This window comes from Amphibalanus amphitrite, unplaced genomic scaffold (assembly GCF_019059575.1).
Source record: "Amphibalanus amphitrite isolate SeventyFive unplaced genomic scaffold, NRLGWU_Aamphi_draft 000384F_arrow, whole genome shotgun sequence".
In the NCBI taxonomy this organism is placed as follows: domain Eukaryota; kingdom Metazoa; phylum Arthropoda; class Thecostraca; order Balanomorpha; family Balanidae; genus Amphibalanus; species Amphibalanus amphitrite.
The window spans coordinates 25,424-38,314 of NW_024881878.1; the positions used below are offsets into that span (position 1 = coordinate 25,424).

General features: G+C 50.2%; 1 protein-coding gene across 1 annotated transcript in view; it reads right to left on the reverse strand.

Annotated features, from left to right (window-relative positions):
• Positions 1-704: 704 nt before the first annotated feature.
• LOC122390154 (AT-rich interactive domain-containing protein 3C-like) overlaps positions 705-12,891 on the reverse strand; it is a 29,911-nt gene continuing 17,724 nt past the window's right edge. Inside the window, exons 6-11 of the mRNA XM_043382836.1 lie at positions 10,069-10,252; positions 5,113-5,274; positions 4,675-4,820; positions 2,351-2,570; positions 1,801-1,985; positions 705-1,633 (exon numbers count right to left, since the gene is read on the reverse strand). Coding sequence (XP_043238771.1) covers positions 1,545-1,633; positions 1,801-1,985; positions 2,351-2,570; positions 4,675-4,820; positions 5,113-5,274; positions 10,069-10,252 — 986 coding nt within the window. The 3' untranslated portion in view covers positions 705-1,544. The remainder of the gene's footprint in view (positions 1,634-1,800; positions 1,986-2,350; positions 2,571-4,674; positions 4,821-5,112; positions 5,275-10,068; positions 10,253-12,891) is intronic.

Genomic DNA, 12,891 nt, shown 5'->3' on the forward strand with positions numbered 1-12,891 from the left:
TGCCTTGGGGCTGGGTGGCCTGTCCTCTGGACGGGCTCAGCCCCGGCGACTCACTAGGGTGCCTGCCCAGACCAATGTCTCCCCCTATATCCTATCATCCTCCCGGCTCTGAAATGGTCTTAATGGACCGAAAGGGCCTAACCCAACAAAATAAAAAAATGCTGGTTGACGTTAGCAATGTTATTGAATAATCGTGATGATTTAGTTTTATGTGATCTAGGACTCATTACAATCGAATGTCTTTAACGGATCGTCGGCGGATGTAGTACCTATAGTGGAGAAGAGCGGCGAACTGTATCGTACCGTTACCTGTGTGAACGTTAACAAAGCGTCGCTATTAACTCCCATAAGATATTCGTATCAGTAATATATCATAAATAAAACCAGCTAGAAAACGGTGTTTCAGCATTCAGCTGCTTTCTGTCGTTACGAAAAATAATAGGTATGCAAGACAAAATTTGAACGATTTCATCGCGGTAGAATATCATACCTTGCATCAGTATCAGTTGGTTTTATAAAGCTTTACAACGCGGCGGCACCATTTCGGTGTCCGGAGACTAATCTGACACTTTTGGAGCTGCATTTTGCTTGCTTTTGGACATTCGCCGTCTCACAGCTTCAGCGTATAAACGAGCTGCTTCGTTTGATTAGAGCTGATTTCCCGATAGAATATCTTCATGTGCCCGACATTTGATAAAACACCATTCAAAGTCGCAACGTGCATTTATTTAGACAGAATCGGCGCTCCTTCGGGCGCGGGTGACAATTTTTCAAAGCAACATCTGTTCTAACTAGTGCAAATTCTGACACATACGGTCTAAAAACGAAATACATCGTAACGAAGGAGGATAGGCCTAGCCGCAGAAAAGGTACACACTTCAAACTTGGCCTTAAATGCTGCTTAAACCCGCTAATATAACCTCACTGAGAGCGACTCAGGACTACATGAGGTAAAACTTTGTACAAGCTCGCAAAGAAACTAACTCCAAAGTGTCTAGTTTCCAGTGCGCTGCTCTGGTACGTGGGTGTACACCACGATTTTTCCGCCTAACAAGACACCCACATACATTTGGCGACTTCGGCTCACTTGTCGACCTTAGTGCCGCTCCCGAATCTGGTAATGTAACACTCCCTGAGCTGTGATAGTTAGGAAAGTAACAGACCGTCAACAGCACGGCCAGCGTACGAGCGCCCACGCTCGAGCGTCCATTGCACACTGAATGATGCCCAAACGCCGAATAACAGCGAACAGGAACAGGAGCGCAATCGGCTCCCCAACAGACAAACATACCACTGACTGTCGGCCGGGTGCTCCGACGCACCGCCCGTCTCCGGTTAATAACAACGGCAAACACATCACATTCCTCGCCGGGTTACACTCACCCACACACACAAACCGTCCATAGATTGTCCGGTGAGATCCGGGTTATCGTCTCGTCCCTGTCGCGACGGCCAAACCCTCACTGCGACGCCAGCGCTGCACGCGGTCACACAGTCAACTAGTAGTTGGTTATCAAGCTCAAGGTGACAGCACTATCCACCGTTTATACTCGAGCCGTCTTTGGCTGCGCGAACAGGACACCTTGGTAGACTACCCCGTTCATCTCCATACTCAGAACCATGCTGCTGTCACCTGTAAACAGAAAGAAAATATTAATGCATGGTAACTCACGCCTGGGATTTTCACAGCAGCAACTACGAAATGCGAATCGATATGTGACCAAGCCGAGCGGCTAACCATAATAGCAAAAGTTGCGGGCGAATCCATCCTCAACACAACTCCTTCCGTGTCTCACTGACCGTTCTGTGTGATGGTGGTTTTGGTGTGGGGGAGTGAGTCGGCCTTGATGTCCTCAGACTCCTCCCGGGCCTTCTTCAGCCTCTGAGCAGCCGCCAGTTCCTGACGTTCCCTCTTGGTGGGCCTCTTACGCTCGCGCCCGCCGCCGTTCTCGTGACCTCTGCGCTGGTCACGCTCCTTCTCTGACCTGAGGGGCAACGATCGGAGGGAGCGGAGAAGTCAGATGATGGACTGAATAGTGCTTACTAAATAATGGAATCCACAGGAAAAGACGCGTTTATTAAAGACAGAACACCTAACACACACGCTTTCAGATTCTTCGCCATCATATATGCGGAAAAATATTCAAGCTCGGCAAACGTAGCCAATTCAATAAGTTCCTTATCTAATGACGATATTTTTGCAATGATCCGGCTATGTTCGTGTCACAAACGGACAAAAGCAGTGACATAAACGTTAAAAAAGTCTCTCGGTCTCAATCAAACATCCCAGCCTCCGCCCTGTGTCCAGACCCAGCCGAGCAAAGAAGCTCAATTACAAACCCCTCTTTACCTGGTCAGATCTCTATGCACGCCCAGGTTGAGCGCTTCGCTCTGGACGGCCGGGGCGGGGGCGGGGGCGGGGGCGGCCGGCGGCGGCTCGTGGCGGCGGGCGGGCGGCGGGGAGGCGGCGGCGGCCGCCTGTCGGCTGTTGTACAGGTTCCAGAGAGTCATCAGCGTGTCGTTAGGAGTCGGCAGACCGGGCGGCACCATCCCTGGGAGGAACGGAGAGCCTGCCCGACAGACACGGGGAGCGAATGTCAGCGGGTGGGCAAAAGAGCTTGCCTTTGCCGTACATACATACAGGGGGGACCAGTAGCGGCGGAACACCTTTTAGGAGGGGGGGGGGGGGCACTGCCGACTTTTGGTCCCATTCTTTCCATGCAACGCCCATAGGGCTAATGTTAAAATGGCAAAATCAAGGGGTGCCCCGGTGCGCTCCCCGTTCCACCGCCTATGAGGGGTACGCGTCCATAGAAGTCAACAGTTTTTTTTTTATCCGCGAAATAGCATAAAACAAGCTATATTTTTGGGAACGATAGAGCGTTCTTTCAAAATATGTTGATATTCCAGACTAGAATCGGTAAGTCGGCTGTACCAAATTAACTTAGTTTCCAAAGTACATTACTTAGGAATGCAGAAAAACCGTTGAAGAGCAGAGTTCAAGTCCCTTCCGCTCTTTAAAATAATGGAAATAATATAAATGATATAATATTATAATATTATAATAACGTTAAAATAATAAAAATAATACAAATATATTTTCTAGCAGGGATTTTACGCAGCCGCAGCGGTTCCTTCACCGAACTGCTCCGCTATGCCGGCCGTAACCGATTCCCCAATTGCACAAGGCCCCACCATCCGCTGCACTCGGCCGTAATTCACATCAGCACACAATTGTGCGGTTTGGTCGTGAAGAGCTCAGCAGCGGCGGCCCACCAGCAGTGGTGATAGAGGCGGTGACAAAGAGAGCGCCTCGTCGCCGCCGGGCCGTTGCACAATGTCACAGAGCGACAATCCATCGGAGGTTTACGATCCGCTAATCGGCGGAGGAAGCTCGCTGTAATCCGACGGGCCGACCGCAGGGCAGACACCACCCCCGGAGCACAGGCGAGACGGACGAGAGCGCAGCACGGCGAGAACGATGTCACCCAGCGCGACCAGACGTCATCCGATATGAGCCGATGTCACGGAACGACGAGCCCTCACGCAGGTGCGGCAGACGGACTCGGAATACCAGTGGTGCGGGGTAATGCAGTCCCGGGAAACCAATTTGCTCGTAATTTAACATAATATATTACAATTCACGCAAGTGTAATCACACTTTGAAGGCCTCATAAGGCCTTATAAGGCCGAAAGGTATCATCGACCCATCGGAAGCAAAAATTACAATAGATTGATGCGTTAAAATTTCAAAGGATGGCTTCTGACTTTTATAAAAAAAAAACTCCAGAAGCTGCGTAAGCAGTTCCACGGATGACATGATAAATTTGAGCGTCTTTAGTGAGCAAGTCGAAATAAAGTTTTACCAACATGAAGCACCCCATTTTCTTAAATGCTTCACTATCAAAACACATTATAAGAACCGTTTACATGTCACGGAACCGTTAACATGTCACGGTAGCCTAATAAGCATAACCAATAACCATCCAAATTCCAAATCCATCTTCGACCCATTTACGTTCGATATCGCCCCAAGGCTGTGTGGATCTCCCGCGTCCCGGTCAACCACTGTGGTAACGATGTTTTAAACGGGCCTGCCCCGGCGACCGCAGGCCAGGCGCAAACAAGCCACAGCCTTTGTTTTTCGGTGGCCGGGGGCCAGCGGTGGCCGGCCCGTGTCTCCTTCACTCACCCAGACTATTGACGCCATAATTACACGCAGACGTTTGATGGAAACCAGATCGATTACGAAAAAAGCGGGCGCATGCCAGCACTCCAACTCCACGGATGTAGGCTATTTAACGCGGTTATATAGTCGCAAATCGCCCACAGGTTTCGGGATCAGAGGCATTTTTGTGTGTGCGGAGGCGTTTTGGTTAGCATTTACATACACAACGATGTCGGACGATTGACCGCTCGGACATTGTGGGAAGAGACGCCCCTGGCGGGTGACCCCGCAGGGTGGGTGGTCTAGAACGCCACACAGGGGTGTATTATTACGTCCACGGCTACTGGGCAGTGGGAACCATTGATGACTGATCGTACAGTGACATGAGGTGTCCGTCGGGTCCGTTGGATTCGGACATGGATCCAGAAATGGATCCGGTAGGTCCATTAATACCAAACGGGGCGGCATGGGGTGTTCTGCGGGCCCTTTGGATCCCGGATACTCACTGGGCGGCATGGGGTGTCCGGCGGGTCCGTTGGATCCGGGAGCGGCCGGCCGACTGGTGACCAGTGACAGCGGAGACAGACCCTGCTGGTGCAGCGATGTCGGCATCGGCATCCCGTTACCGAGGCCGAACGACGGAGCCATCGGACTGAAATGGAGACGCGTGAACTTTCAGAAACAGCACCATGCGTCGTTCTGACAGTAGAACCGCCTGTGGTATTCTGAGAAGTAAGTAAGCACCCATCAGGGTGCTTACTTCATCAGCACCCTCTTTCGAAGTATCCACACACAACGCAATTACTCTAAGCCTTCCACTAATCCGTCTAAAACAGTATGTATGCACTCCAGTTCATTACATTTTATCTTAAAATGTTGGAGCGCCCACGTTTCACTTTTTAAACGCACAAAATGCATTATATCGTGCTAATTTAGGTACTTACCCGCCGACCATGGGCGACCGCTGCATGAGCTCGGCGTAGGGACTGTTGCTGTATGTACTACGTCGGCCCTCTCGCTTGTTGCCGTCGATGGCCGTCTGAAGCTCCGAGGGGCTGCTCAGGCCCTGCTTGTGGCACTCGTACGGGTACAGGTACTTCATGTACCTGGAAACAGAGCGAACAGTAAGTGGTACAGTTAATGCGAAACACAGCCAGCCAAGTCAGTGGGCACGGAAGTGAGGCACTCAGCGGCCACAGGGGTCTGCTCCCATGTATGCATTAGCGTTTTGTGGCAACCAGGTTGTGTCCGTTTGTTCACAAAGATTTTGACTATGCTAATTTCTGGTTGTTGGTTTCGTAGTTCGAACAGAGATAGAACATCCTGGATGAGCTATCTGACCAGTGACCTTGCTGGGATTGTTCGCTGACGTATGTGTGTTCATGTTCAGAGCCCATTCGCAAAGGATCTGTCTGATCCAGACGATATGAGCTATAAAAACCGGCGCTATTCCAGCCCTTGCATTCTAATGTTACCAAGGCTATCTCATTTGCCATTTCTTTTCATTACCAAGCTAGGAATGCTCTCTTGCCGACTAAATGGAGAGTTCACTGCATCTACGTCTTCCCGTATCCGTCTTTTTGCAACTTTAATCAAGCAAAACAAGGTCCAGGAAATGTGGCATGCAAATAAGCTAATAACGTCTACCCCAGGATTTTGTTAGCACATCGGGAGCATCCGCTGTTTTGGATTTAGTAGCCGCCATTGATAAAACATACTGCAACCTGAGTCACAAGGTATTGATTGTAATTTTGTCGTCTTCCTGCATCTTGGCACGCAAGACCGGCAATACTCCGTCTGACTTGGAGCCCGCCGACGCAACGTCAAGCTGCCGAGCCCCGAGCTAATCTAGCTCCAAGCTTATCGAGCTCCGAGCATACAGAGCTCAAAGCTGGCCGAGCCCCGAGCTGGCTCAGCCCGCGGCCCCCGCAGCCGCGCCTGCTAAGCTGGATCCAGCTCTGAGCTTTCTAAGCACCGAGCTGGCTCAGCCAGCGGCCCCTGCAGCTGCGCCTGCTTGGCTGGCGTGACGCGCATCATCGCGGTGTCGGTGCCGGCCGCGTTTTATTGATATGAAATCCGAGAAGCGGCGCCCAAGGCCAGCGAGCCGCGCCGTGCGGCGCCAATGGCACCCGGACCACTATTGTTTGTCGGACTGTGCAGCCGCGACCGGCGGCCGGCGGGCCCCCATGGGTGCGGGTCCTCGGGTCCCAGAGGCATGGCGTGCGCTAAACGGTATCTAGGGTTGCTGGATCCTGGGAAATTATGTAGTTTTGTGGGAGTTGAGCTTCCGAGAGAAAATTCAATGCTGCAGGGTCTAATTTGAATGCGGCATCGGGCGCTGATCAAATTTCACTGAAAAGCTGCAAATAATCAACAGATCAATGAGTAACAGTGCTAGTGTAGATCATATTGTGACGCATTCACAACTGATTTCGTGTACCGTTTTAATAGTCCGTATCAAGAGCCTCGTCCGCTCGCCGTCTCTATGTTGGCATTGCCATATTCAATATCCATCACACATCAATCGTGTTATATATGTCTGGTTCAATAGCTACTCCCCTCCAATGCCATACCTACCTATAGGAAAGGGCAACAGGCCATTCTCTCTCGCTCAGTGAACGATATCAGGTACCGGCGTGCCAGATCTGATCAGCGAGCACGCGAGCCGCCGAGAGCGTGCTTTTCTCTATCTCGATAAGCCGTTCATTTACATTCAATGATGCTCTCTGTAATCAGGCGTCCGGTCGGGCGCAGATAACCGTTCCGCAGAATCTCCGACCATAAGGCCACAGAACATTGCGGCCAATCCACGTCCACCCTGTCATTAGGAGAAATTAGAATGTTAATATTTATCTAATTGCAGGCTGTGCCGGCCTTTATCCCCGATGCATCTTTTAATGGCGGCGAGTGGCGGCTGCGATGGAAGCTGCCGGCCGCCATATTGGAGAGGTGAGACGATCACGGCGCAGCGTGCGCCGCTTTTTGTCCGAGTTCGATAATGACACGGGCAGACGGACTGAGCGAGCAGTGGAGGCCGCCGGTGAGGGCGGATTGAGGAAGGTGGGCGCCACCGGCGCCTCAGGGATGACCGACGGCCGAATGACAATCGAATATGCCAGCGTCAACCACAACAGCACATGGAAGGCGCTATGCAGATTTTCTTCGAGAAGAGAAGAGAAAATAGCGGATGCAATTAAATTTGCATGAAGTATACTTTTATCATAATTATGAGGCTATCGTTGATCTTAAAGATAAATTATCATTTCTTCTCCACGCTTTTCTACGACATGGTTACATGGTTACGTTACCCTTACTAAAAACACAATTTGCTTTGAAAAGAAATAGTTTTGTGTAGGCAATCTCGCTTTAATATTTTGTTTATTTTGTTTGTTTTGTGCTTAAGTCGAAAGAGTATCATTGCACAAAATGCATGACTGCGAAGTTTGATTTGAAATTGTAGTTGACGTGCAATTTTTCAACTTTGAGTGCTCCTAGTCTCTTCCTTTTTTTAGTGCTACCCATTTATTGGTATTTTCCGTTTTTAATAAAGCAGCACATGTGTCATTGTAAGGCTGCATCATGCACGCGCGACTATCAAATAACTGTTCCGATATTGTCCTTTAGCAGTCCATTTTTCATTCAATAGCACTGTTCATCGTCACATAGCACACGAGACGAGTCGAAGGCCCACCATTGACGTCATCCCCCATGAAGTCGTGATTGACTAAACTAATGATGATCTCACCAGATTGAGATAGAGCGCTCACCTCGTTGACCCGCCTGCTAATAGGCTGGGCACCGGGTTATATCGAGTAACCGTTGTGCTTGGAGGATATTATGGCCACGTGTTGCGTAATCTGGCGCCATTAACAACCACCATATTTCAGACTAAGTACCCGATCTTTATTCCATCTTGCCAAATAATGTGATAATTGCCCGAATTAATCACGCTGTGAATATTGATGGCCGATTGCTGGGAGTAGAACGCACGGTATACCTCAACCAGGTCGGGGCACCTTCATGCAGCGCGTGCTTCAACCTCTTTAATTAGACGTCGTTTAGAGGCCGATTTGCTCAGTGGAATCCAGGTTAAATATGTCGTCACGACAATAAAATAGTGCAGGGTCTTCCCTGATCTATCACAGCGAGTAGAGAACGCAACTGATTCCGTTTGATCATGCAAGTATGAAATGGACTGGCGTATAGCATGCAGCTAGACATCCACATATTAGTAGACGCCTCTAATGTTGAGTTAAGTGGCACTGACGAGAAATATCTAGTAATAACGATTTGATAGAATCTGACATTTAATCGAACTTTGTTGTTTTGTCATATAACTCCTAAGCCTAGTCATCCATTGTAGGTAACAAACGCTCGTACGAACCCCTCTCGTAAAAAAGACTCGTAAATGCTAGTTTTCGGGACGGGCAGGCACCGTACCCGAACACTCATTTATCGGACGCTCTAGCTCCGAGGATTGACCTCGTGACGTCAGGCGCGCGACCGCGGCGGCCGGGACGAGGCCGGAGGCTCTTTCGCTCACTGGACGGCGCGCCGAGCGGTCGCGACCAGCATCCCACCCCCACCCCGACTGCCACCTGTGTATACTGTATACCAGTAAAACGCCTTTTGGGCGAAGAACGAGCGAGCGAGATAGTGAGCCCTGCACGTGCGGAAGGGCGAGAGAGTACTTCCAACGGGCTTGCGCAAAGCACCCTTCTAACCGGTCGCTAGCGGTGTGCCAAATTTGAACACAATCGGCCCAGCCGTTCCTGAGATCTGGAAGCGGCATTCTGCACGTGCGCACGTGCAAACGGGGTCCAAAATGACTTTTGCACAGCAACCTACTAACTGGTCCCCAACCGTGTACCAACTTTGAGCGCAATCGGCCCAGCCGTTCTCGAGATCTGGAAACGCCTCCTGCACGTGCGCACGTGCAGTAGCACCCTAACCGCAACACATGGGAATGCATTGCCTGGTGGGTGCCTACCTGTATGCCAAGTTTCAGCGAAATCGACCCAGTAATTACCGAGTTACTGAAATGGGAACAAATTTGGCACCTCTTATTGTTGTATTTTGCACGTGCACTGGGGGTGAACCACATGCATCGAGAGTATCCTATTTTGGGTAGAAGGGATGCTGCTACCCTACAAAAATTACCGCAAGTCAATCGCCCAAGCGGCTGCTGAGATATGAGCCTCTCAAAATCACTACTTTTGCAAAACAGCTTGAACACCCTTGACTTTTCACGTGGCACGTGCCGTGACGGTCACTGAGATGTATCAAAAGTAGTCAATTACGGGGTAGAAGGGATGGGGCTACCCAACAAAAAAGACCGCAGGCCAATCGGTCCAGTGGTTGCTGAGATATAAGCCTCTCAAAAGCGTTACAGGCCGGGCCGGGCCGGGCCGGGCCGCTCATACTGAGATTTTTCCGTTATATTGAAAAGACTCACTTCGCTCGCTGCGCTCGCTCGCTCGTAATAATGTATGTATAGCGCGATGCTGTAAATGTACGTTATGCCATGTTTTATGAAGACTGTATCTGTATATGGTATGCAGTCCCATGCGGGTACGCTCGTCTGCATACGTTTCAGCGATTTCAGAGTTATCTGTCATTTGCTGAAAATGGATTCCTGTTTGGTCCGTCATTTTCGGAAGGTATTCGCCAAGGCATAGTGTTGTATCTTCTGGGCGGGTCACCTCACAAAGGCTGGCTTTGTGGCTGACCATTGTGTTGCCTCATGCCTGACGAATACAATCCCTGAACACGCGCCAGCCTTTTCCTCGGGAGCGAGACGGCGGATAAAATATAATAAGAAATAGCAGACTAAACAATCCGACAGGATCACCAACATGTCAAATAATATATGAAGGAACCCTGAGCAAATGTCGACTTACTGTGTGCGGAGAGTGAATGCAGCTGATGTGATGGAGGAGGGCAACTTCAGGCCTTTGATGATCTCCTGCCACAGTTTCTTGTTGATGACTTGAACGAGCCCTCCTTGTGCCACTACGAGGTTGTATAGTTCATACATATCGAGGACTTGCTTAGCCATGATCGGTAGGCGGTTGATCGGGGTTCCTGCGAAAAGAAGAAAACCGTTACGTTACGTCATTCTCCACTCTCCAGCATTCAACGAAGCACTTCAGTTGGCCGAGCCCAATTGCTTCAACGGGGAGTAAATCCTCCGCGCATAAGACTTAGCGCTCAACCATCCCCACCCATCGCCGCATCTTGGCGACGGCAGCCGTCGTTACGAGCTTTTTTTGGCGGCTGTTTTTGCGCGTCGCCAAGCACGGATGCGATGCGTGTTTTTGCGAATTTTATAGGTGTTTCCAAACAGGCCCAACACGATCGATACTGGTCGCCCCCGGACGGCGGCACCGCCGTCCTTTGAGGGGAGCGGGTACTTCGTCTCCGCGACAGCAAAAAGTCGCAGTTTTTACGGATGAAAGGCGCAGGGAATTCGCAGCTTCCCTGGAATCATGTGGAGCGTGCGCCACCGAGCTCCAACGCTGACGCATAAATCACTCATCTGCATTTAACTCAGCTGAAAAACATAACAAATATAGCGTCCTAAAGGGATTAGTTAAGCGACATCTGTAAATGCAAATGCAGCTCCATAACCCTGTCTTCAGTGTCATATAACGACTGTATCAATAACACCGTTCGGCAGCTGAGTTGGGCGCCCGGCTCTCCAGCTGCGCGGCTCCTCAGACAAATGTCCACTGTCCGGGGTGGCAGACGGCCGCCCGGTCAGCCCGCCCGCTCTGAGGGTGTTTGATATTCCACCACCGATCCGCCCACCAGGGAGCCAGCCGCCGCCGACGCTCCTTCCGTGCTAATTTATCGCCAAAAATAGACATCGTTGATTGGGTGCGGCCGGCGGGGACTCGGTATGAGGTCCAACTCTGGGTGGTGAGGAGGTGTAGATCGCAAACCACGGTTTGGTGATGTTCCTTGGGAGGTATACGAGAGGTGAACTTTCTCGACGCGATGACCCGAGCTGAGGTCCTGGACAAGAGCGACAAAAAGTATCGATTCACTCGCCCGCAGAGCAGCGCTGAACAGTAGTGACGGCATTAAAGCGCGCAGGTGGGTCACTTTATAACCGGCCCGGAGGTTTATGTGGCAATCATGGCTCCTCTCAGGGGTTGATTGGGTGCGCTGGGGGTGACACAAGCCAGGTTCACATCAGCCCCAGCTCACAGTGCAACAGGACGTGGCAGAGCTCCAAAGGAAAGTGGGACAGCAAGTGGCAGGGACATAGCAGAACGATGGGTAAGGTATGTACAGGTCCAGGAGGCTTGCATGTGTGTTACAGGTCACTAAATACAGAGTGGATGGGGGAGTCAAAGTAGAGAACGAGTGACGTGCGAAACAATTAGTACCGGTGCAAGTGAGATAGCATTGGAGCATAACACATCCGGATGCTTAGCACTCGGGGCAGCAGAGCTTACTGTTATAGCTCATTACTGACTTCCACCCTAACGCCGTGTCTAACTATAGTTCAACATTACAGGCAAATGACGTAAGTAAAGCGCTGCTCGACGTGGCTAACCAAACTGGCGTGAAGACGTCGTTGCCACGTAATAAATGTTGCCATTGTAACTGTTTGTAGCGCTGCGTTGGCACCAGTCATGTGTTAGATCGTGCCTGTTACTGTTTCCTGTTGGGTGCCATCCATACGCGCACCTGCAGAACAAACGGGTCCATTTGGTCGAGGGGCCCGTTCTAGGTACTCCAGACATGCCTCCCACGAGAATTCGGCCGTGGCTGAACCATATAACACACCACTAATAGAGACATCCGGTGGAAATGAAATGACAGAGGCCTAGGAACTACGGTAGTGTGCGCCAGACATGGAAATGTTGTGAAGCTGTGAACATGTGCACAGTTATCACTTGCAAGTGGAAAAACGCCACCGCGTTATCAACTGAGCCTGCAATGGATATCCGCGAAAATGTAAACGTGTGCCCTGTTTATGTCTAGGAAGCGTGCATGTCTGTTACGGGTCACTAAATGCAGAGCGTTTTATTCAGGCACGAACATTTGATGACTTCTTCATAGCCCATACGAAGCAATTTTCGAGTTATATAACGAGTTATTTCGCGACGTAAAGCTTACCTTACACTGAACCCCTTTGCACTTCCTAAAAGTGAGAATTATATGGCCTTGTTCTTTGCATATGAACACGGAATACGAGCACTTTGATACACGATCTGAACAAAAACACATTGTTCCTGGTCAGTGGAGCTCACATTTGGCCAGTTTTACGCTCCCCTGCGCTATAAACTATGCACTAAATTAGAATTACCACTCGGAATCCGAACGGCACATCGGCCGATTGGCTGTAAACTCAGAGCGCTTTTAGTACTAGGTCGGTGTAGTGTTACCGTTCGCGGTATGTGCATCATCTAAGAGCTGAAATTACCTCTGGTTTAAGCACGGTATCGCTCTGCCCTACCCCGATATTACTCTGTAAGTGCTGTGGTATTGCACTGGGGTAGGAAACAGTTCCTCTAAATATTATGAGGACGTCAATAAGAGCGGATAGGGTGACGGTGAAGAAAATTTGCGAAGCTGTTGCAGTTAAAAGATACCACATCGTAATGCTCAAATGATTTTGCGGCTCATACGACATTAACAGTGTCCCTGACATCACCTTCGCACGAATTAGTTTTGCGTTTCACTCAAAAGGCATGCCTAACAAAAGGAGG